Consider the following 23,612-nt stretch of genomic DNA (forward strand, 5'->3'; position numbering starts at 1 on the left):
TTAGACGGGCACCGCAAGCTCACCTAAACTCTTTCCTCCTAACCCACGGTTCCCTGGTGTTGTGAACAGCCAATTCATTTTCTCTGGGGGAGACCAGGTCTAGGTGTCACAACCGCTCTTTTCACCCTGTGTTCAATGTGTCAACAATCCCATTAGTTCTGCTTTTAGACTGTTTCGGAATGCATCTACTTCATTCCATTCCTGCTGCTAATCTGGTCTAAGTCATACTTATTCTTTGCCTTGGGTATCAGGAAACAGGCTGTCTCCATGTTTTGATGACATCGCCCAACTCAGCAGCCAGAGTGATCCTTTAAACTCTCACTCTCAGCATGTGGGTTCTCCTCAAACTTCTTAGTGGCTTCCAGTCTCACTGGAAGTAAAGGCGAGGCTACTGACAACAGCCCACAACGCTGCCCACCAGATCAGGCATCTCTTAAGGCTCTAAACTCACCTTCCATTGCTTTCTCTAGGCTCGACTCCAGTCAAACTGGCTTCTGTAATATTCCTTAGTCACCAGAGCAAGACTTTGCGCTTCAGGGCCTCTACTTGCTTTAGCAATGCCCCTCTCTGGTTAAGGTTAGGGACAGATCTTTCTTCAGTCTTTATGCAAACAAACAAACAAAAAAATACATACCTACCTTCTTAGAAAGGTCTTCGTGAGTACTAATTAAAACTGTAAAACCCTTTAAAGTATCTCTTTGTCCCTTGCCTCTTTGTCCCTTGTCTGCTTCACTTCCTATGGTCATTAGCCTATTATCTAGTTGAGTGCTTAATCTAATCTGTCTTTCTCCCACTCCAGAATGTATGTTCTAGGAAGTCAATAATTTCATAGATAAATGAATGGAAGTCACACTATTTAATCTTATTGTATGATAGCAGGCAACTAACTGGTAGGCATGAGTACTTTAATATTATCAATCAAAAATGCCAACTTTTATGCGCCAGGATTAAAACAGGTGCATTTGGTGCTGATATCGACTATCTCAACAGCTCCCTGTTCCCTGTACACAGTGTTGTATATGTTTGTTAATATTTTCACGGCACAGAGTATGTATCTTTTATATTTAATTGATGTGTGCCGCTGTACAAGTGTTTGTGTTTCGGTATTTGGCTGATGCATATTTTTAGAGAATATGCCCATGGGGATAGTGTGCTGAATTACTAGATCAGGACAGAGTCATAAAGAGCATTAAAACCTCATTCTAATTCTCTGAAAGCCTCAGAGGCTGAAAAATGAGCCATTACCTATTTGTTTATTTATAACTTAATTTATTTCTATAAACATTTTAATTCTATACTATTATTGGGAAAATGACAAAACAGGCTCATAAGAAGGCACAAGCACTATTCAAGATTTGTAAATGTAGACAGTCTGGGAAAATAAAGCTCAATTGTTCCTTCTAGAAGTTGCCAACCTAGAGACTGCATTTCAGAAGAAAACAAGCTCTGTTCTCTGTCCTCATCTTGCTCTTTTTCTCATGGCCATAGCATCCTCTGCCAGTGAGCAGCCATGGCTAAGGCGGTAGGGCTGAAAAGGTGTTTCCAGGCACATGGTGCCAATAGCAGAGCATACCACTTATGCCTACCACAGGGAGTTATCATGCTATGACCACAGGAAGCCAGGGCTCTCTACACATGTGGCTGCACCATCACAGCAATTGATCGAAACTTACTGGGCCTTGGAAACCCTATGGGTTAAACATGTGTCTGTCTACACTGTCTGTCTCAGTGTCATGACGATCAAGCATGATGGTGACTGTAGACAAAGTGTTTAGTGTTTGTGTCTAAGTGACTATGTGTGCTGTGTGCATGGACTAGCTTGTGTGTACTTATCACCAGAGGACACTGGGTACTCCATCACTCCAATGCTTTATCGCCGAGATCCAAGGTCTCACTGAACCTGGAACTTGAAACTCTGGCAACGGTCTTGTCTCACTGTAGTCAGTACTGGAGTTCCACTCGGCTTCTTAAGTGGCGTCTCCGGCTCTCATGCTGTGTGTGCCAGCACTCTAAAGCACTCAGCCACTCTCTAGCCCTTGGTTAGGCTTCTTTTCACTGTAAGTAGCAAAGGCTAACTCAAGCTAGGTTCCATGTCTGAGTAAATTATTTACTGAGCTCTGCCTTCCTATGTGCCGGGCACTATGCTGGAAACTGATAAGCTTATGCGGTCTCACCAGGAGCTTAGACAGAGCTGTGCTGGGACCAGAAAGCTCAAACCCGAGGAATACTTGGTCTCTCTCTGTACATCTCTTCTGGAGCTGTCCCTCTGGTAGTGAAAGGCTCGGATTCTAAAATGAAGATGTCTGTGCAGAAGCTACCGAGTCTGTATAGTAATGTTCCAGAAACAAGGAGAGACAATCTGCTGCACCTTGACCTCCTGACCTTTTACATAAAAAATATTGTTTTTGAGGCAGGGTCTCATGCCAGACTAGCCTGAAATCCACTGTGTGTTTCAGGCTGGCCTAGAGGCTGAGGTGATTCTCCTGTCTCACCCACCCTTCATAAGTTAACATGGTCTTTGTGAGTTAGAGAAACAAACCTGAGCTTAGTGTTCTTCACAAGTTATAAAAGAGAAAATGGAGACCCAGAGTAGAATATTTTCCCACATTCAGGGGCTAGTGAATCCTGGAAAAAGGAGTCCAGTCTGGAGGTTGTACAGGCGCAGGGGCAGGCGCAGGCGCAGGGGCAGGGACAGGCGCAGGGTCAAGGGTCAAGGGTCAGGGTCAGGGTCAGGGCATAAGTGAAACCCTTGACTTTTACATGGTAGGAGCTTGATTTGCTTGCCTCACCCCAACCCCAGTTCTGTTGGAGCGTCACAACTTTTACACAGTTCAAAAAAAAAAAAAAAAAAAAAAAAAAAAAAAAAAAAAAAAAAGAATGCAATGTTCCAGAAATGAAGCTGTAAAGAAGCTTTCATGGAGAAGTAACTCTGTATTCTTGCCAGTTTCACAGATCACAGGTGGTTTGCCTTTCAGAGCATCCTCCTGGAGGCGGACACTTACCTTCCCACTCTGTTGGGATGTCTCCTGCTTCATAGTCCACCTCGGTTCTGTTTGCTGTTTCTACAATCCTTTTCTCTCGCATAGTCTGCCCTGTAAAATCAAACGAACATCTGACACAAGCCTGCTCCACTATGGCTATGATGGGCTATATTTTATTTTGATTATTGGACACCACATTATTAAAATTATTAAATTAGGAAAAAGAATAAACTTTGCTTAGAGTTCTATAGTGGGAAAGGCAGTTTCTAAAGGATTGCAAATTTTATAACTTTATACTTTCTAGCATGGTAGGCAAAATTTTCATAGAACAAATCTAGATTCTATTTAAATAGAGTAAACCATTAATTCTGCAGGACACTAATAACTAATAATAAATAATAACCAAAACTCACTGCATATACATGACAGGTGCCAACAGCTGCTGCAACTGCCCAAGGGCGTGGATATCCACAGCCTTTATAAGGAGCACACACAAGAACTTGCTGACACTCTGTTTCCACAGCACCGGGGCTTGGACTCTGTGGTGCTGCCTTTCAGACTGGGATTCTGTCACCAATCTGGGTCACTACCTCAAGGGAATATAGGGACAAGGGACAAAAACTGGTGAGTCTCAGATAAGCCACCTAGGTATGACCCTGAGTTTAGAATTCTTGCTTGACAGTCTCCTTTCTTCAGCTGCGTCCACAGCTGAAGTGGACAGGTGGCAGTGTAGTCAAAGAAGAACAGAAAGGAAAGAGAAGCAAGGAGAAAAGATCCAGGCAAGTTCCCCGATGTACACAAGGGCTCCATAGAACCAAATTCAACAGAGCACTGAAAAGGCCCCAGGGCATGATTAAGGCGGTATGCCTGGAGGCCAGGAGGCCACTCCACCTGTCACCTCCACCGTGACACACCCTCCGTTTGTCTGTTTATTTTGTTGGAGCTCCTTTATTTGGTGAGTTTGGCTGACCAATGGGCTCTACGGCCTTGTCTCCTCAGAACTGGGATTACAGGTGTGCTACCACGTCTGGGCTTTTCCTCCAGTGCTGCGGACCCAAACTCAGGTCCTCACGCTTATGTGGCAGGCATTTTACCTTCTAAGCCACTGCCAAACACCCCAAGCTGCACACAAATACAATGGTTACTATATAAACAGTGCTTGCACATCACTTACTAAAATGTTGAGAATCAGAATGTTATGCCTTCATGTAGTCGTTATCTAATACTACGATATAAGTATGTTCTTTAAGTAACAACAGCTAAATAAAGGAAGACAATTGTTTAAACAAAACAGAACACATGTGGCCTATAAGCTTTTATGTGGACCTCAGTAAATTTAGCATAGGAGGATGAGAGCAAAGTCTGGAACTCCCAGGAGCACCACTAAAGAACACTTGCTACAGGTATATCTGTATACAAAAGTTGGCCTTTCCTGCCTATTTTTCCCATCTATAAGTTTCATGTAATGTCTTCAAATAAGACTTGAAAGTACAAGACATAGTTACTTGTACATGAATGGAAAGACAGGAGAGCAGTGAGCATCCTCTTTAACTTTGTCTGCACATAGATGTGGTGTGTGTGGGATGCATGCACATGTATGTGTGCCTGCATGTGACAGCAGAGGCCAGGAGGGGATGGGGCACCTTGCTCCTTTAAGGCAGAGTCTCTGCCCAAGCATGGAGCCTGTCAGGTTTTCTTAGGCTGGAAGCCAGGATGCCTCAGCGCTGCCCACCTCTGCCCCTGCAGTGTTGGGGCAGCAGGCATATGTGGGACAGTGGATGGCTTATGAGGTAGGTTCTGGGCTCCAGACTGCAGCAGGTGCTCTGGTGCCTCGTAATTGCAGAATAAATTTTTATTTGAGAATAGATGAAAAAATTTACTTAAAACATAGTCTTTGGAAGGATTAAATAAAACTATTAGTTCATTAAATAAATCCTTTGTAATTAGATGTTTTCCTTTTCAGAATAAACTGCTACAAAAATCCATTCTTATGAATACACCCTACTTGTGTGATTTTTATGAATTGGGAATAAAATTTATGTTTCTCATTGAGTAAGAATTTATACACAAACTACATATACTAATAAATGTTTTCAGACAGTATCTGAGAAGATACCCTACTTATAGTAATAGCCCGCTAAAACATTTATGTTTAGATCTAATAAGTCCTAATACAACAGTAAAAAAAAAAGGAAAAACAGTTGATTCAATGACCACAAAAAGAAGGGATGCACAGTTGTTGTAGTTAACAGTAAGCAATATTACGCTCAGTTGAAAGAGGCACGACAAAAGCTTGAACTCAGGACTACTACAATGATCAAAGAGAACAGGGGACAACAGTGTATTTCTCAAACATAAAATCGTTAAAGCTCATTGCCACTGAACTTACACAGGACGATAACAAGTTCCCATTCCTCCATCTAGAAAACTGTGCAGCTCATTTAAAAGAAGCTATAAGGAGAGAAGGAGGGAAGGAGGGAAGGAGGGAGGGAGGGAGAGAGGGAGAGAGGGAGGGAGGGTGGCACAGTGTAGATAACAGGTGCAATACACCACGTTCCAGCTGTTCTCTAGAGCATCTGGAATGGGTTAGGGGACCCAGTGATGAGAATGAGACTTCAGAGAGAAAGTCCTAGTCCTAGTCATTCCATGTGCTCTCTTCCCTGTTTCTGAGTTCCAACCCTGTCATTTGATATTATCTTTGCCATATTTTGCCATACTGTACACTACTGTAATTGACAGTGATCTTAAGTTGACCTTTCTTTAGAGTCCCTTTTGCCTATTCTAAAGGATCCCCATTCATATGCTTGTTGGATTTGTCAGTTCCTATACGTTAAACATATTAAAATGGATAGACATTTTAAGTCCAAAGAATTATCTAGGACCTACTTGGGTAACCAAGGTAAAAACACAGTCGTCTGTCTAGTCAGGTCAGTAACATAAGGAGGGCACAGGGGCCTATAACCAGGCTGGGGTATCTATAGACAGGCAATGTCTGATTTAATACCAACACTTTGTATGCATTTAAAAAGTCTAAAGAGGGCAGAGTCGTAATATGACCAGGTTTTAAAAGAGAATATAAAATTAACATTTATAATATGTTTACCATAGACCAGTCATTGAATAAGGTTTACCATTTAAAGTTAGCATATGAGTATTGGGTTTCATTATAGCATTTTCCTACATACACACACACACACACACACACACACCCACACCCACACGCCCACCCACACCCACACATACACGTCATGCTTTTGCTGTCATATGGATCCTTTCAGGCAAGTGCCTTTACCAGTTGACCTATTTCAATGGCCTTTCTATTTTTTGTGGAAGAGTCTTATATATCCCCAACCAGCCTCGAAATCACTATGTAGCCAAGGGTAACCTTGAACTTGAACTTGTGATCCTCCTGCTTCTACCTCCTCTCTACCAACAGGACTAAATCCAGTCCTTTGTTCTTTTTTTAACATTGTTATAGTTTCTTCTTCCTTTTTTTAAAAATTTAACTTTTTAATTGATTGCCTTTGCACTCTTCTCTCCAAAAGAAAAAAAAAAATCTGTGGAAGCTGTAGTCTGTCACTGTGTATATCACAGTATTCCCTTTTGCCATATATCTTTACTTGCAAATGTTCACTGCAACGAGTCATTGGCGTGGTTCAAGGCCTCTGGCTTCTGCTACACTATCAATACTGGGTCCTCACCGAGTCTTCTCTCAGATACCCTGTTGCTGCCCTGTGTCATGGAGATCCTGCAGCTTAGGATCTACAGGACCAGCCCATTTATGAGCTCTAGCAATTCATAGATGGGGTAGATGTTGGGTTGGACCAACTCAAAGTCCTGGATTTGGGCCTGGGTGGTGGCTGAGTTGGTAAGGCAGCCAGCTCTCCCACATCCGCATCACCAGGGTGAGCTCTGCAGTGCTGCCCCTGCTAGTTCACCCATCCATCTCTCCTGCTGTCGGCTCACTACTCATCCGTCTCCTTCACAACGGCTCCTTTCCTTCCTGTTTCCCTCTGGCTGGTCCCGTTTTCCCCAATACAGTTCCCGCTTCTGCTCTCACGTTATACATATTTTACCCCCCCCAATACTCTTCCCCATCCAACTCCCTTCCTTAAGATCTCTTCCTCCCCTCTCATGGTTGCCCCCTCTCTCTCACACACACACACACACACAGGAGGGGGAGGTGTAATGGGAAGGGCAGGGGAGAATGTGGTATTTGTCTGGTGTACCTTATTTTGCTTACACAATCTCTAGCTGTGTACTTTTTTCTGCAAACGTGATTTTTCGGCTGCCTTTATAGCTGAGCAGGCTTCTGCTGCATCTCCAAAGCACATTTTTTTGTCAGCTCTCCTGGGGTTGGGAACTAGGCCAGTTCCATTTCTTGGCTATTCTTTTTTTTCCCATTAATTAATTTATTCACTTTACATCCCAATCGCAGCCTCCCTCCTCCCAGTCCCTCCCTCACACAGCCCCCCTCCCAGGGACTTGAGGTTCCGGGGTGGGCTGGTACCCAGGGGGTACCTCCCCCTTCTTGGCTACTGTCACAGTGAGGCAGTAAACACCGAGGTGAGTGCTTCTGCGGTGTGCTGACTTCAGAGAACTGTGCCATCTTGGAGTAGTACTATTTTTAGTTCTTTGACCAAACTCCACTTGGCCACACCACTTTACACTCCCATTAGCAAACTATAAGGTTTCCTCTTCCCCCACATCTTGCCAGCATTTCTGTCTGTCTTCTGTCTGCCGTGTGTTTTCTTGAGGTCAGTTATTCTGACAGGGGTGAGACAGGAGATGAAGAGTGTGAATTTCAGCCCTGTCAGTTAAGGGTATTAAACACTTCAGATAGTGAGTGGTTCTTGGAGCTCCTCTCTGCTTAACTCTCAATTCAGGTCAATAACCTACTCCTGACTTGATCTGTATTTAGGGGATTAATCTTTTCGGTTCTTTATGTATCTGGATATTAGTCCCCTGTTGAGACCCATCTGCGAGCTGCCTTTTGCCTGGCTGGCTGGTTCCTTTGCTGTAACATGTCTGTTTACTTTCACCTAAATCCCACTTGCCAATTCTTGGGGTTGTTACTACCCTTTCCTCTAGCAACCCCAAAGCTTCAGCTCTTATAGTCAACTCCTTCACACTTTCCTTTCGAATGTCACAGCTCCATGAGGCACCGGTTACGTCAGCTTATAAAGGCACTGAGGCCTACGAGAACTTAATTCATTAATTTCCGGTGAAACGCCAGCCGTCTTCTGGAGCCAGCCTTTCTCTGCCACTGAACTTTAGTGTGGCTCGAAATGTTCGCCTGCAGACGTGTGTTTCAGCTGCTAGACCGTAAGAGCTAAGCTAAGAGCAAAGAAAGTACCTGCTCTCTCTAAAACAATAAAAATGAAACCCACGACCCTTTGTAGCATATTTTAAAGATGTAGAAACCATCCCTAAAGTCAGCTAAGATGGTATTCCTGATAACCACTCAATACTCACTAAACAGTTCACTGCCAAAGGTTTTGAAACTGCAGGCAATTGTTAGAAAATGAAAACCATCAAAAATCGCATTACCTAAGGACTATATACAGACAGACACACAGACAGACATACACATACATGCGCTGACAAGGGTATATTCATATAGAAGTTTTCTGGCACAGAAAATATGAAAATGCTCATGTCATTTTCTAAAAAAAAAAAAAAAAAAAAAAAAAAAAACCACCGCTATCCAGTTTCAGAGTTTGTTTTGACATTGTGATGAAAAGAAGCTCCTATGTAAGTATGCTAACTTCTTTTCTCTGTTGTGTTTTAAATGTGAAGATCGAAATAAAACTCACTGTTTTAAGAATTAGCAATCAAATCCACAAGCTGTGAGGTGCCAACACTCTGTTCGTGAGCCTCTTTTCCTGGTTACAGTGGGGAAGCTGCCACCTTCCAGAAAGAAGCCTCCACAGCAAATGGAGATCACCACAGAACACCAAGTGAGGACACAACGCAGAGGCTCCACCTGATGGTGAGCCCAGCTTATGGGATACATCTGCATCACAGCTCCTGCGTCTGTGGCCCAGGGAACATGGCAGAAGACGGGGGGAAAAGACTGTAAAACCTATAACAGTGTCTTGGTTTTCAATTGCCATCCCAAAACAGCACGACCAAGGCAAGCACCTCTTCTAACATGGCCACGTCTCTTTCTTAATCCTTCCCAAACCAGTCCACTGAGTGGGAACCTAGTATTCAAACACAGTTCTGTGAAACAGTTTCTGTGGGAAATGGCTGCATAAGCAGGACTGAAACAATGGCAACATCAGTGGATATGTCTATGTAGAAGTAGAGATACTTCATGTGGACAGAGAACTACAGGTAACTAATGACTGTAGCTAATGAGGAGAAGGAAGTCTTTCCCAGAGATGAGCCCCCTTATTGTTGTCCAACACAGAGTGCTCGGCCTTGAAACCATGTGCACACAAACAAAAAACATACATAGTACATACATATATACATACACACATGTATACATACATACATAATGAAGGTTATCAATTAGAAAGTGCAGAAACAAGGGTCGGGATCAAGGGAGGGCAGCCAGGAGTGCTTGAGGGAAGAAAGGGAGGTGGAAACTGAGGTAATTCTATTTCAATCGAAAACATTTAAATAACAAAACCCCAATAAAAGGAGTTAAAGTGATACTAAAGGAAAACTAATGTTAATTAGAGAACATGTATTGGGTATGCTATGAAAATTAACTTTTGCTAATTGAGGCAGAACTTCAAGTGGGGAGGAAGAAGAGATACAGTGCAACGATACATTTAGTAGCAGTCTGTCTTCTGGGGAACAGACATCTAACACAGGAAAACAATGTTCCACACCCTCCGCCCCCAACACACAGCCTATCGTCTCAAAAGAGGAAGGAATACTAGATAGAGATAGGAAAGTGCTTTGAGAAATTCTGTGAAAATACCAGGCATATGCCTTCCACGGTGTGTGTGTGTGTGTGTGTGTGTGTGTGTGTGTGTGTGTGTGTGTGTGTGTGTGTGTGTGTTACCTACCTCCCTGAGAAAATACTAATTGCCAGCAGCTCTTCATTGGGGTGGGGACGTATGAGTCTCTCCCATTCGTGATGGACTGTTGAGGGCCCAATCCTGTGTGTGCTTCTGCAGGCAGCTAGAGCTGCTGTGGGTTCACGGGTTCAGCAGCCGTCCATCTCCAGAAACCACCGTCTCACCCCACACCTGCCCACCCTGGTTTATATATACCTGTGCTGTACGGGGAGCAATGTCAAGGAGAATGCATCCACGTTAATACAGATGGCTCAGTTTGAAAACTGGGCTTTCATGTGAGCGCTACAATTCAGTATGGTGGTATAGTACACACGGAACTTCCAGACTGTTCCCCAGTGTACTCCTGAGAGTGCTGAAGCCTGGCCATTTAAGTCATCTTCAGTACTTTGCCACTGCAGCTAATGCTGTAATGAACACTCATGTGCATATGTATTAGTAACACAGTCATTCTTAAATATATAAAGAGCGCCTATGAGTCATTAAGAAAAGACCAGCAGTAACCAGAAAAATATTCCAAGGACATGAACAGATAATCCAGAGGAAAGAAGGACAAACACATATAGGATGAAATGCCAAGTGCCCACCCCAAAACGGCAATTCATTGCCCACCGTAGGAGCCAAACGGGCGACTTTGATAATTGGGAACAGTTGTCAAAATTGCAAATGCATTTCAGCCAGCAATCCTGGACATTTTTATCTGTTTCTTCTTGTGTGAAGAGACATGGTTTATAGTGGCAGTAGCTTAGGCCCTACTTATAAATCCCTCAGGTAAAACTAAGGAGAGACTGTGCGCACCCATTCTCTCTCCTACCTCAGGTCTCTTTAAAAAATAAACGCCGAGGTAAAGAAAGCAAAAAGATGCAAGGTTGGAAAACCAAATGGTGCTTGGTCTTTTTCTACTCGTGTGTAAGAAGTTCTACACAGGTGACTAAAGGAGAAAGAATCGTCACCACTGTTTGAGCCATCTGCTACCGTGTATGTCATCTGCCTTACCCCACACCCCCACATCTTCCTACACACTGGCTTGTACAGTAAAGTTACCCAGGAAGGCTGCTTCACAAGTAGATCACTGGTTTACCCCTAGAGAGGACTGAACGGCCATGAGCCAGGAGTGAGAGGGAGACTTCCACTGTTGTGCTTAGTCCACCCTCACACAGTATTTTTACTTATGTAAAACAGAATCTAGATTTTAAAGTGATGAAGATGAACTTCTGGGAAGAGGAAAGGGCCTTGTGGGAAGCAGATACCAAAGGAATAACCGCAGTTAAAGTGTATCACACGAATGTATCAGTCTGCCCCAACGAAACAACTATGCTGAATCCGTGCTCAAGAACTGCCAGCTTTGTCACCACAGGCCCAGCTCCTTGCAGTCTTGTTCACCCTGTGGGTCACCCTATGGGTGACCAAGACTAGGGACAGATGCCTGCGGCAAGAGGCACTGCTGGCCCCAAAGAATGAGAGAGCAGACCCAGGCTCTTTTCTCCTTTCTTCATACAACCCAGAAGCACCTGCCCGGGGTTGGCACCGCTCACAGTGGGCTGGGCCCTTCCACTGCAGTCACTAATCAAGAAGATGCCTCACAGACTTGCTTATAGGTCAATCTGAGGTGGGTTTTTTTCAGTTGAGATTGCCTCTTCCCAGATGACCCTTGTTTGTGTCAAAATCAACAACAACATCAACACGCATTTCTCTTTCTTAATACAGAGTTAAGTTCCAGCTATCCTGGACTACAGTGTAAGACCCTGGGTTGGGGGCAGGAGGGGAAAGATGGGTGGCATAGTAGAGAGAGAAGCATGGTAGGAGAGAAGCAGTTCACCTGTCTACTTTCAGCCCAATTCCTCAACCTGTCAGCATGCGAGCTGAGCAGTAGCTACAGGCGAGGCAGGGTTGCAAAGAGACTGGGCTAAGGGAGATGAGGTCTGAGGAGCTGTCCCCGGTAAACAAGCAAGTTCCTGGCATTTGCTGTCTGATAGGAGCTTCTGGCTTAGAGAAACAGTTAATGCAGTAGGTAGGACAGCCCGGACAAGAGCTTTAAAGTCTCACTGACTTTTGGCCTTTTATCACAGGGGCAGCAAGCAGTACAGCCAGCTATTAATTTTAACTAAAAAAGATTGAATTCTGCATATAAAAGAAGGCTTAGAAACACCAGTGTATATTGTATGAAAGGAAAGCCCACTGAAAAATCACAAACCTCAACTGCAGACATTAGAAGTGAACTTTTAAATTCTGATATTCTGAAACATTATACTTACAACGAATCTCAACTAGAAGAATCAAAATCGTGACTCAGACTGAACACTTTACAAACGACTCAGAGGAGAATTTGAGTGAAGTTACTCAGATGAGGCATCGTTCATTAGGAGACGTCCATGGACCAGGCAATGTTTCACTGCCTCCCATGTACTGCATCTCTTCTTTAAAATAACCTCTTACAGATGAGGAAAAGGCTGAGCGATGAGTGCATCCTGAGGCACAATCAGTAAAGGAAGATAGCAGACGTTTGAATGGAGGCACTTTTCTTTTATTAATTAAGTTATTTATTTACTTTACATCCTGATGGCAACTCTCTTTTCTTGTCCCTTCCTCCCATCCCCACCATCAGCCACCTCTCCTCCCCTTCTCCTCAGAAAAGGAGAGCCTCCCCCTCAAATGGATATCAACCAGCCTTGGCATATCAAGCTGCAATAAAACTAGGCACATCTTCTACTGAGGCGAGGTGAGGAAGCTCAGTTGGGGGGGACAGGGATCCAAAGGCAGGCACCGAGGTCAGGGACAGCCCCTGCTCCTGCTTTAAGGGTCCCACATGAAGACCCAGAAATACGACTGTTACATATGGGAAGCACTTTTCTTATTTCTACAGATAAGCATATTCTACTTAAGATTTTTAAATCAGTATTTATGAATTTTGTATGTAGAATCATTGCAAACATCCAGTTAAAAATGTATATTTAACATTTATCATAGTGTTTTCTTATAGTGATTAATGAAGCATTCCTGCTAGAAAATTTGAAGATTGCATAATTTGACATATTCTATACACATTTATGTGAGTTTAGAAGACTCACAGGTCTCAGTAGGTAAGACATATTTAAAAGCAATTAAATAGGCCCTATAGATAAGCATGGTGAAGTTTTAAGACCCCAATGAGTTCTGTGGATTAGCTGAAACTGCATTAGGTCCTCAATATTTATGGGTCCTCACAAGGACTCTCAGGTTATTTCATAGTAGGAAAAAAATCAGAAATTATACCACGATGCTTGGCTATTCTGAGATGCCTGTTATAATATGGTTTAACCTCTTGGGCTATAAAAGCTGACGGGCCTCAGACAGTATGCCGAAAGAGACAGAGTCTTAAGCAATCTGCTTGCTGTATCAGCGAAATGCTTTGTGACCAGTTAATAGCACATCAGTATTCTTGTCTTGACTGAAAAAGGATGGTTTTTTTTTCTTGAATTCATTAATATTATTAAAAAGCGGTAAGTAAAATTTGTAATAAAATGTATGTCTGAAACCACGTATGAAGAATGTACTAATTTAAGAAAAAATACAGCTACTTACAGCAAATTTCCTACACGAACTTTCTTGTTTACTACTGATAAAAAAAATCAAAATAATACTGTATTCAAATAAAAATGAAAAGTTCAAAAAAGTGGCTGAGAATGTAGGACAGTCATTGCCTACAATGTGTGAGGCCCATTCCAACCCAGCACCCACCCACCTACCTCTCTATGTATACACCACACACACACACACACACACACACACACACACACGCCTTAAAGTTCCAAAAACATATTTTACACAGCAAACATAGTGGGTAGTCTAAACCACTCACTTAAGAAGATTTACAATAAAACATTAAACAGGTTTTCCGATAGACTCTCAAATCAAGCGTATAAATCTTAGAAATATCTAGTATTTTACTTTGTTCTTATTACTATGCAAAGCAGATGTTTAATAGTATGCTTTTTAAGAGGCGCTTAATTTTTTTTCTAAGCTGCAAGGGATTTCTGAAAAAGCTCACGGGTCTCCATTAGAAAGGAAAACACAAACGATGATGTCATAACAGTTCACTTTGCAGAGTAGAAGATCTGAGTTTTGCTTGAGGTCAAAGAGTGTAAAGTACTTTACTTTAAACATTCTATAATTCTTTGCAAAGCATATCAAGTTTATTTATAACTGACAATTTGAACAGAACAAAATACAAGAAACTAAAATTAACTAAGTCTGGAATAAATGCATGTGGATTATGAGTTCATATATCTTATACAAAAGTCAGGAAGCGAAAGATTCATATTGTTTGAGCCAAATTAAATAGATCATATGACACATGATAAGGAAATCATTTTTACATGCACATGCACACCCCGCCCAGGCCTGGATGGCTTCAGGCCTGCTATGTGGACCAGGCTAACCTGAACCTCACTGGGATCAGTCTGCCTCCATCTCCTGGGTGCTGGCATTAAAAGCATGCACCGCCCACATACAGCTCTCTCATTGGATTTACAACTCAACAAGAGGGAAACCATGGCTGGGACTGAAACATAGCCAACTTCCCAGTGCTAGAGAAGCCATGGTAATTGGTGGAGGATCTATAACTGATAGTTTACTGAGCCAGCACAATCCCTAACAACAATCTATAAACACTGTCCTCAGACCCGCAGACTCTCTCCTCAGCAAGGGAACTTCTCTCTGTAACAGATGAAAGCCACCGTGGAAAACCACAACCAGCCAATAAGCAGGGTGGAGCCCAGTCCCTGTGGACACATCTACAGAACAGCCACACCCCGGTGTTCTGTGTGCTCAGGGAACACTGCAGAGGAGATTGTGAGAGGCAGAGGATCAGTCACACGTCTGTGAGATTGTATCTCCTAGTACATCATCCAAACATGAGTTCAACAAGGAGTACATAGCAAATACACCACACTGGATGGGGGGAGGGGGGAGGCTGAGGCCTCCACCTAGACAACAAAGGACAGACACGTAAGATGGGAGTGGGAGAGGTGGTCCTCTCCTGAGAAGAGCACAAAGACTGTCCAATGCCAACACCTGAAAACATACATATAAATAACACTGTATGGACACAATAGATTATATTTAGGAATATATAAGTATATACCAATACATATATGCATACAAGAACAACTGATGAAAAAAGGCCATGAATTTGGAGGGGGCATATGGAAGGGAGGAATGATTAAAATACAGTCTCAAGAACAAACAGTGTCCCACCATTCCCAGCAAAGACTTCAAATAAAAGGAAATGTGTGGTTGTGATGGAAAAGCTTTGTTCTAAAACAAAACTTGCTATCTAAAGGAATCAAATTGCAATCTCATACTGCATCTCAAAATTCAGCAAATACTCACAGTGAAATCCAACGAGTATAATTAAGTATTTGATCATCATGTTGCAAACCTGATTTGAGCACTTGGGACTGACTGCTAATAGAAGTAAATAAGAAAGACCGAGTTAATAAAAATGGCAGCGAATATTCTAGATACAGAGAGATATGCAGTCACAACACTTGTAAACCTTAAAGAAGTAAAAGGAAAAATGGGAAATAATTAAAGACAGACGCCTCCTTTTGCTGAGGATGGGAATCAACAGAGACCCACAACTGGACAATATGCAGAGAGGGAAACTCTGAAACACTTAGCTTCACCAAAGGGATGTCTCCATCAAAGCCCTTCATCAGGGCTCATGGTACTGTGGGGAGAGGAAGCAGAAAGATTGTATGAGCAAGATAGGGATGGATGTCATCAAGGAGACACTGCCGTCCACACAGGAGACCGACAGGCGTGTGAACTCACAGGACAGTGGCAGCATACACAGGGCCTGCCTGCACAGGTTCAAGCCAGACAAGACCCAGCTCTGAGATGAGCAGACCCAGATTCTGGAGCTCCCACCTTTAACCAAGAAGCTATCTCCAATCCAAATCCACTTCCAAGCAGACATTTCTTTTCTCCAATGGGTTCAACTGGGGATAGTGACCACTCTTGAAGGTAGACTTGAGCCATTAGAGAATGAACTCAAGGTATTTTTGAAGACTGTCTTGTTGCTTTGTTTGGGCCGGGTTATTTTGCTTGTGTATTGTGGTTTCAGACTTCGTGTTTTTATCTTTCAATGTGTGGTTCTTATGCTTTTTCTTTTTTTCTTTCTTTTTAAATTCTGGTTTGTTTTGCTTGCCTGTTTGTTTTCCAAAGAAAGAAAGAAGGGCATAGAGTTAGGTGGCTGGGAAATTTGGGAGGATCGGAGAGGAATTGGGGGAGGAAAAACTGATCAGAATATAGTATATGAAAAAACTATGTTCAATTAAAAAAGAGTAGCGATTACTACAATGTAGAGAATTTTGAAATGATTACACTTGTAAAGCTTAGCCCAGACTTTGCTTTGCCTTTAAAATATGGTAAATACTGTTATTATTTCTAGACTCAAGCCAATTTTTTAGAAATTGATTTCTAGACTCAAAAATGTTCATAGCAATCAAGGATTCGGTCATTTCTCACAGGCCATAAAGAGTCGACTGCTGCAGTAAGTACTGCTCCTAGTTCACAGGATAGACGACAGTTTTTAAATATAAACAGTTTAAGGAAAATGGAGTACATTTATTGGTACATTCATCTTAATTTTAAAAAATTATATTTACCAATCCATGAAATTACTAATACCCTTCATTAATCTATTTAATTTAGCTCAACACCAAGCAGTATTTATCATTAGTAAATGGAAATTGACTCATATGTAACCAAGAACACATAACCATCTAATGGAATATGATAGGCATCTACTGAGCAGGGCCAGCCTCTGCTACACAGTGAGATCTGTCTCAAAAACACACAAACAACAGACAAAACTGAAGATAGAGACTACAGACACAGAGGAAGGTCTGCTCTTACTGGGATGGGATCTCAGAAACGGGGCGCAGGCGTATGAAAGTTGGCCTGTGCACTGGTGGGATGCACAGTCTGGATGCAGTTGGTTGATTACCAAGACGGGGGAAAAAAAAAAAAAAGATGGACTAAAGCCTTCTTTATGCTCAGTAGCAAAGAGGGCACTCTCCCTGAGTTCTCCTACCTTGTAATTTGGCTGATACTATGTTAATAATGGGTTATTAATCACTGTCACCTGACTGAGCTAGAGAGGAGCAAGACTGTTTATAGAGTGAGTTACATGTATTGTTCTGTTTAGTGTTATTTTTCTACCTTAATCCTTGAAACAATCTTAACATTTATAATTTTGGAAAATTATGTTCAAAAGAACTTCATCTTTGAGGGATAGTGTGTAGAATTACACTGAATTTTTTAAATGGCTTTAAGAATGTATTCTAGTATAGCCATCCCTATGCTAGAAACAGTGTCCATACAATCAGGTTCACACTGTCTCCTCCTCCTGCCTCCGTTTTCTCAACTCATGAAAACAAATACTTTGGACACCTTGCACAATCTTCAACACTCCCTTTGCTTTGTACCATTTTATGATGATGCCACGAGCTGCTAACTGGCAGAAAGGCAGAAAAAATTTAGAATGTCAGCACCCACAGCCTTAGCCCTCAGGAAAAATGCTCACGTAACTCTTGCTATCTTTTTATTCAGCTTTTGATTATTATAGCTGAGTCAAGCCCACTTGGAAAAACATTTATCATATCTATTCTTTACTCCCCTTAAAAGATGTGAAGAGTTATTGCATCTCTCTTGGTTTCACTGCTAATCAATATCTTTTTATTAATATGCTATAATTCAGATAAATTATAGATGAAATGAGATCTGTGAATTATTCTGAAAACTGAACTACAATTTATAACACAATTTCTATGGGAAATGTGTTGAATTTAAATAAGCTGCTTACACAGAACTTTAAGAATTCAACTAATTTGTATGTTAGAAACTTGTTGTATTATTAAAATATATAGAAGCATTAAGTCTTCCAGAGTGAAATTCAACGTAAAAAGGAATAGGTGCTGGCACAGCAATACTGAATGCACTCTAATGCTTGCCTGGACTGTGGAGCTCAGGTTGTGCCTTTCACACAGGCCACTACAGTATCTGTCGACACAGTGCATGAGACCCACTGCTACTTGACAGGGACTCCTGAGAGCTGTATCTGTGACACACCAGAGGGCACCTCCCACTACTTTAACTTTTATCTCAATGACCAAAACTATGTACAATTCCCGCTGAGCTCACCATGCACTTTTGTTTAGAATGTTTTACACAGATAGTCCTGTACACTTCTACTACACAGAGTTCTGTGTCTTCTCTAAATATTGTCCTTATCTTCTTTAGTACTATGTGACTTTGTCTGACCTGGCTTATCTCAAAGTTTTAGCCCAGAATTTCTCCTGTCTAAAGGAAATACAGGGACAAAGAATGAAGCAGAGTCTGAAGGAAAGGCCATCCAGAGGTTGCCCCACCTGAGGATCCATCCCATATGCAGCCACCAAACCCAGTCACTATTGCTGATGCTAAGAAGTGCTTGCTGACAGAAGTCTGATATGGATGTCTCCTGAGAGGCTCTGCCAGAGCCTTATTGATCAGATGAGGATGCTTGCAGCCAACCATCAGACTGAGCATGGGGACCCCATTGGAGGAGTTAGAGAAAGGACTGAAGAAGCTGAAGGGGTTTGCAACCCCATAGGAAGAATAACAATATCAACCAACCAGACTCCTCCCTCCACCCCCGAGCTCCCTGGAACTAAATCACAAAGTACTTTGGGACTAAACCAAAGAGTACACATGGAGGGACCCATGGCTCCAGCCACATATGTTGCAGAGGATGGCCTTGTCAGGCATCAATGGGAGGAGAGGCCCTTGGTCCAGAGAAGGCTCAATGCTCCAGTATAGGGGAATGCCAGGGTGGTGAGGTGGGAGTGGATGGGTGGGAGGGGGAGCATCCTCATAGAAGCACAGGGAGGGGGATGGGAAAGGGGGGGGACAAGAAAAGGCTTTGTAATTTGAAATGTAAATACATAAAATATCCTATTTTAAAAATTTGTTTAAGTCCGCCTGTGCCAGAAGCTGAACTGGTCTCACAGCTCTCTGTATCCAGATCCCATGGGGAAAAAGCAGGACTCTCAGAAGTGTGGACAATCCTGAGAGCACAGGGGAGACCACCACTTCTGCTCACATTTCTGGCCCAAGAGGAACCTGCCTGGAGCCCTCTGGACACAGGAACCTAGGAGCAAGCGGTCTGGACAGGATCCTTCCAGTTTCCACCAACACCCAGAGCTGACACTGTGACTCAGCTCAATGTACCCAGATCCCACTGGGAGAAAGGTGATCTCCAGGAGTGCTGACACACAGGCTTACTAATACACCAGAGTATAGATAAGACCAACTCCTCTGCTTTAAGTAACCTGCCTGGAGGCTTTAGGACACACAAACCAAGGAACAGCTTTCTCTTCCCAGATCCAGCTGTAAGAAAACAGGTCTACAGATGTGCTGAAACACAGACTTACAGGAGGGTAAAGCCACTGTCAGAGACAGGAAGACCAGCTAAGACCAGAGATAACCAGATGGCAAGAGGCAAATGGAGGAACCTAAGCAACAGAAACCAAGACTGCTTGGCATCATCAGAACCCAGTTCTGCCACCAATGCAAATACTGGATACCCCAACAAAGTAGAAGAGCAAGATTTGGATTTAAATCACTTCTCATGATGATGATAGAGGACTTTAAGATGGACATAAATACACCCTTAAAGAAGAATCCCTTAAAGAGGAAACATAAAAATCCCTTAAAGAATTATAGGAAAACGCAACCAAAAAAGGTGAAGAAATTGAAAAAACCATCCAGGATCTAAAAATGGAAATAGAAACAATAAAGAAATCAAAAAGGGAGACAACGCTGGAGTTAGAAAATCTAAGAAAGAGATCAGGAGTCATAGACACAAGCATTACCAACAGAATACAAGAGACAGAAGAGAGAATTGCAGGTGCAGAAGATACCATGGAAAACATTGACACAACCATCAAAGAAAATGGAAAATGGAAAAAGCTAACACAAAACACCCAGGAAATCCTGGACACAATGAGAAGATCAAACCTAAGGATAGTAGGTATAGAAAAAAGCAAAGATTCCCAGTTTAAAGGGCCAGTAAGTATCTTCAACAAAATTATAGAAGAAAACTTCCCTAACCTAAAGAAACAGAGGTCCATACACATACAAGAAGCCTACAGAATTCCAAATAGATTGGACCAGAAAAGAAACTCCTGCTGACACATAATAGTCAAAACAGCAAATGTATAAAACAAAGAAAGAATAATAAAAGCAGTAAGGGAAACAGGTCAAGTAACATATAAAGGCAGACCTATCAGAATTACACCAGTCTTCTCACCAGATACTATGAAAGCCAGAAGATCCTGGGCAGATGTCGTACAGACAGTAAGAGAATACAAATGCCGGCCCAGGCTACTATATCCAGCAAAATTATCAATGAACATAGATGGAGAAACCAACATATTCCATGACAAAGCCAAATTTACACAATATCTTTCCATAAATCCAGCCCTGCAAAGGATAATAGATGGAAAACTCCCAACACAAGGAGGGAAACTACACCATAGCAAAAGCAAGAAATGAATCTTGCAACAAACCCAAAAGAAGAGAACCACACAAACATAATTCCACCTCTAACAACAAAAATAACAGGAAACAATAATCACTATTCCTTAATATCTCTTAACATCAAAGGACTCAATTCCTTTAGTTAGACATAAACTAACAGACTGGATATGTAAAGAGAACCCAGCATTTTGCTGCATACAGGAAACACACCTCAGTGACAAAGACAGACACTACCTCAGAGTAAAAGTCTGGAAAACAAATTTCCAACCAAATGGTCCCAAGAAACAAGCTGGAGTAGCCATTCTAATATCGAATAAAATCGACTTTCAACCAAAAGTTATCAAAAAGATATAAGGAAAGACACTTCATATTCATCAAAGGAAAAATCCACCAAGATGAACTCTCAATTCTGAATATCTATGCTCAAAATGCAAGGGCACCTACATTCATAAAAGAAACTTTACTAAAGCTCAAAGCACACATTGCTCCACACACAATAATAGATGGAGACTTCAACATCCCGCTCTCATCAATGGACAGATCATGGAAACAGAAACTAAACAGAGACATAGAGAAACTAACAGAAGTTATGAACCAAATGGATTTAACAGATATCTATAGATCATTTCATCCTAAAACTAAAGAATATACCTTCTTCTCAGCACCTCATGGTACCTTCTCCAAAACTGACAAAAATACTTGGTCACAAAATAGGCCTCAACAGATAAAAGAAGAGTGAAATAATCCCATGCATCCTATGAGATTACTACGGACTAAGGCTGGTCTTCAATAACAAAAATGACAGAAAGCCCATATATACATGGAAGTTGAACGATGCTCTTCTCGGTAATAACTTGGTCAAAGAAGAAATAAAGAAAGAAATTAAAGACTTAGAATTTAATGAAAATGAAGGAACAACATACCCAAACTTATGGGACACAATGAAAGCGGTGCTAAGAAGAAAACTCATAGCTCTGAGTGCCTCCAAAAAGAAACTGGAGAGAGCATATACTAGCAGCTTGACAGCACACCTAAAAGCTCTAGAACAAAAAGAAGCAACTACACCGAAGAGGAGTAGACAGCAGGAAATAATCAAACTCAGGGCTGAAATCAACCAAGTAGAAACAAAAAGAACTATACAAAGAATCAACAAAACCAGGAGCTGGTTCTTTAAGAAAATCAACAAGATAGATAAACCCTTAGCCAGATTAACCAGAGAGCACAGAGAGTATATCCAAATTAACAAAATCAGAAATGAATAGGGAGACATAACAACAGATCTGAGGAAATTCAAAACATTATCCTACTACAAAAGTCTATATAGTCAACACAACTGGAAAATCTGGAGGAAATGGACAATTTTCTGCACAGATACCACATAACAAAGTTAAGTCAGAATCAGATAAATCATCTAAACAACCCCATAACTCCTAAAGAAATAGAAGCAGTTATTAAAAGTCTCCCAACCAAAAAGAGCCCAGGTCCAGATGTGTTCAGTGCAGAATTCTATCAGACCTTCATAGAAGACCTAATACCAATACTGTCCAAACTATTCCACAAAATAGAAACAGATGGAGCACTACCGATTTCCTTCTATGAAGGCACAATTATGCTTATACCTAAACCACACAAAGACCCAACAAAGAAAGAGAACTTCGGACAAATCTCCCTTATGAATATCAATGCAAAAATACTCAATAAAATTCTCACAAACCAAATCCAAGAAAACATCAAAACAATCATCCATCATGATTAAGTAAGCTTCATTCCAGGGATGCAGGAATGGTTCAATATACAGAAATCCATCAATGTAATCCACTACGCCAACAAACTAAAAAAAAACCCCACATGATCATCTCATTAGAAGTTGAGAAAGCATTTGACAAAATTCAACACCCCTTCATATTAAAAGTCTTAGAAAGATTAGGAATTTGAGGCCCATACCTAAACATAGTAAAAGCCATATACAGCAAACCAGTAGCCAACCTCAAACTAAATGGAGAGAAACTTGAAGCAATCCCACTAAAATTAGGGACTAGACAAGGCTGCCCACTCTCTCCCAACCTATTCAATATAGTACTCGAAATCCTAGCCATAGCAATGAGACAAAAAAAAAAAAAAAAAAAAAAAAAAAAAAAAAAAGGTGTCAAAGGGATAGAAGTTGGAAGGGAGGAAATCAAAATATCACTATTTACAGATGATGTGATAGTATATTTAAGTGACACCAAAAGTTCTACCAGAGAACTCCTAAACCTGATAAAAAAAACTTCAGCCAAGTGGCTGGGCATAAAATTAACTCAAACAGTTAGCCTTCTTCAGTAGCCGCCTTCTATTCAAAGGATAAACAAGCTGAGAAAGAAATTAGGGAAATGACACCCTTCACAATAGTTATAAATAATATAAAATACCTTGATGTGGCTCTAACCAAGCAAGTGAAAGATCTGTATGACAAGAACTTCAAGTCTCTGAAGAAAGAAATTGAAGAAGATCTCAGAAGATGGAAAGATTTCCCATGCTCATGGATTGCCAGGATTAAAATTGTGGAACACCCTCACAGAAGTAGGGGGAGGGGGATGGAATGGGGGTTTATGGACGGGAAACTGGGAAAGGGGATCACATTTGAAATGTAGATTTAAAAAAATCCAATTAAAAAAATAACACTCAGGGAAAAAAAAAAAAACATCTGTTAAAAAAAAAAACCACAGGATTCTAATAAAGTCTAAGCATAATGCCCTGTATTTGGTAAATATTACACTTGTGTCAGTGCTTGCCATAGGGTGGGAGAATACAGGATCCTTGTAGAACAGATTTTGACCTTGTAGAATAAGATCACAGTTAAGACCCAGCAGTCCCATTGCTTCGGAGAAGAAGTGGGCAAGAAGTCCGATGCTACCAAAGGCTGGAGCAGCCGCAGCAGCTCTCCGTGCAGGTAGTTTGATCCACCCCTGCCCAGGGAGGGGTCAGGGAATGAGAAAAGCTGGAGACAGATGTGACCAGGCCTGTGCACTTTGAGCTATGCCACCTCCAGAAA

General features: G+C 41.7%; 1 protein-coding gene across 1 annotated transcript in view; it reads right to left on the minus strand.

Moving 5' to 3' along the window:
* The window catches only part of Ndufaf2 (NADH:ubiquinone oxidoreductase complex assembly factor 2), a 109,909-nt gene that overhangs the window by 34,195 nt on the left and 52,102 nt on the right, over positions 1–23,612 (minus strand). The window contains exon 2 of the mRNA XM_032898919.1: positions 3,003–3,092. Coding sequence (XP_032754810.1) covers positions 3,003–3,092 — 90 coding nt within the window. The remainder of the gene's footprint in view (positions 1–3,002; positions 3,093–23,612) is intronic.

The sequence above is a fragment of the Rattus rattus genome, chromosome 3, assembly GCF_011064425.1.
Source record: "Rattus rattus isolate New Zealand chromosome 3, Rrattus_CSIRO_v1, whole genome shotgun sequence".
Lineage (NCBI taxonomy): Eukaryota > Metazoa > Chordata > Mammalia > Rodentia > Muridae > Rattus > Rattus rattus.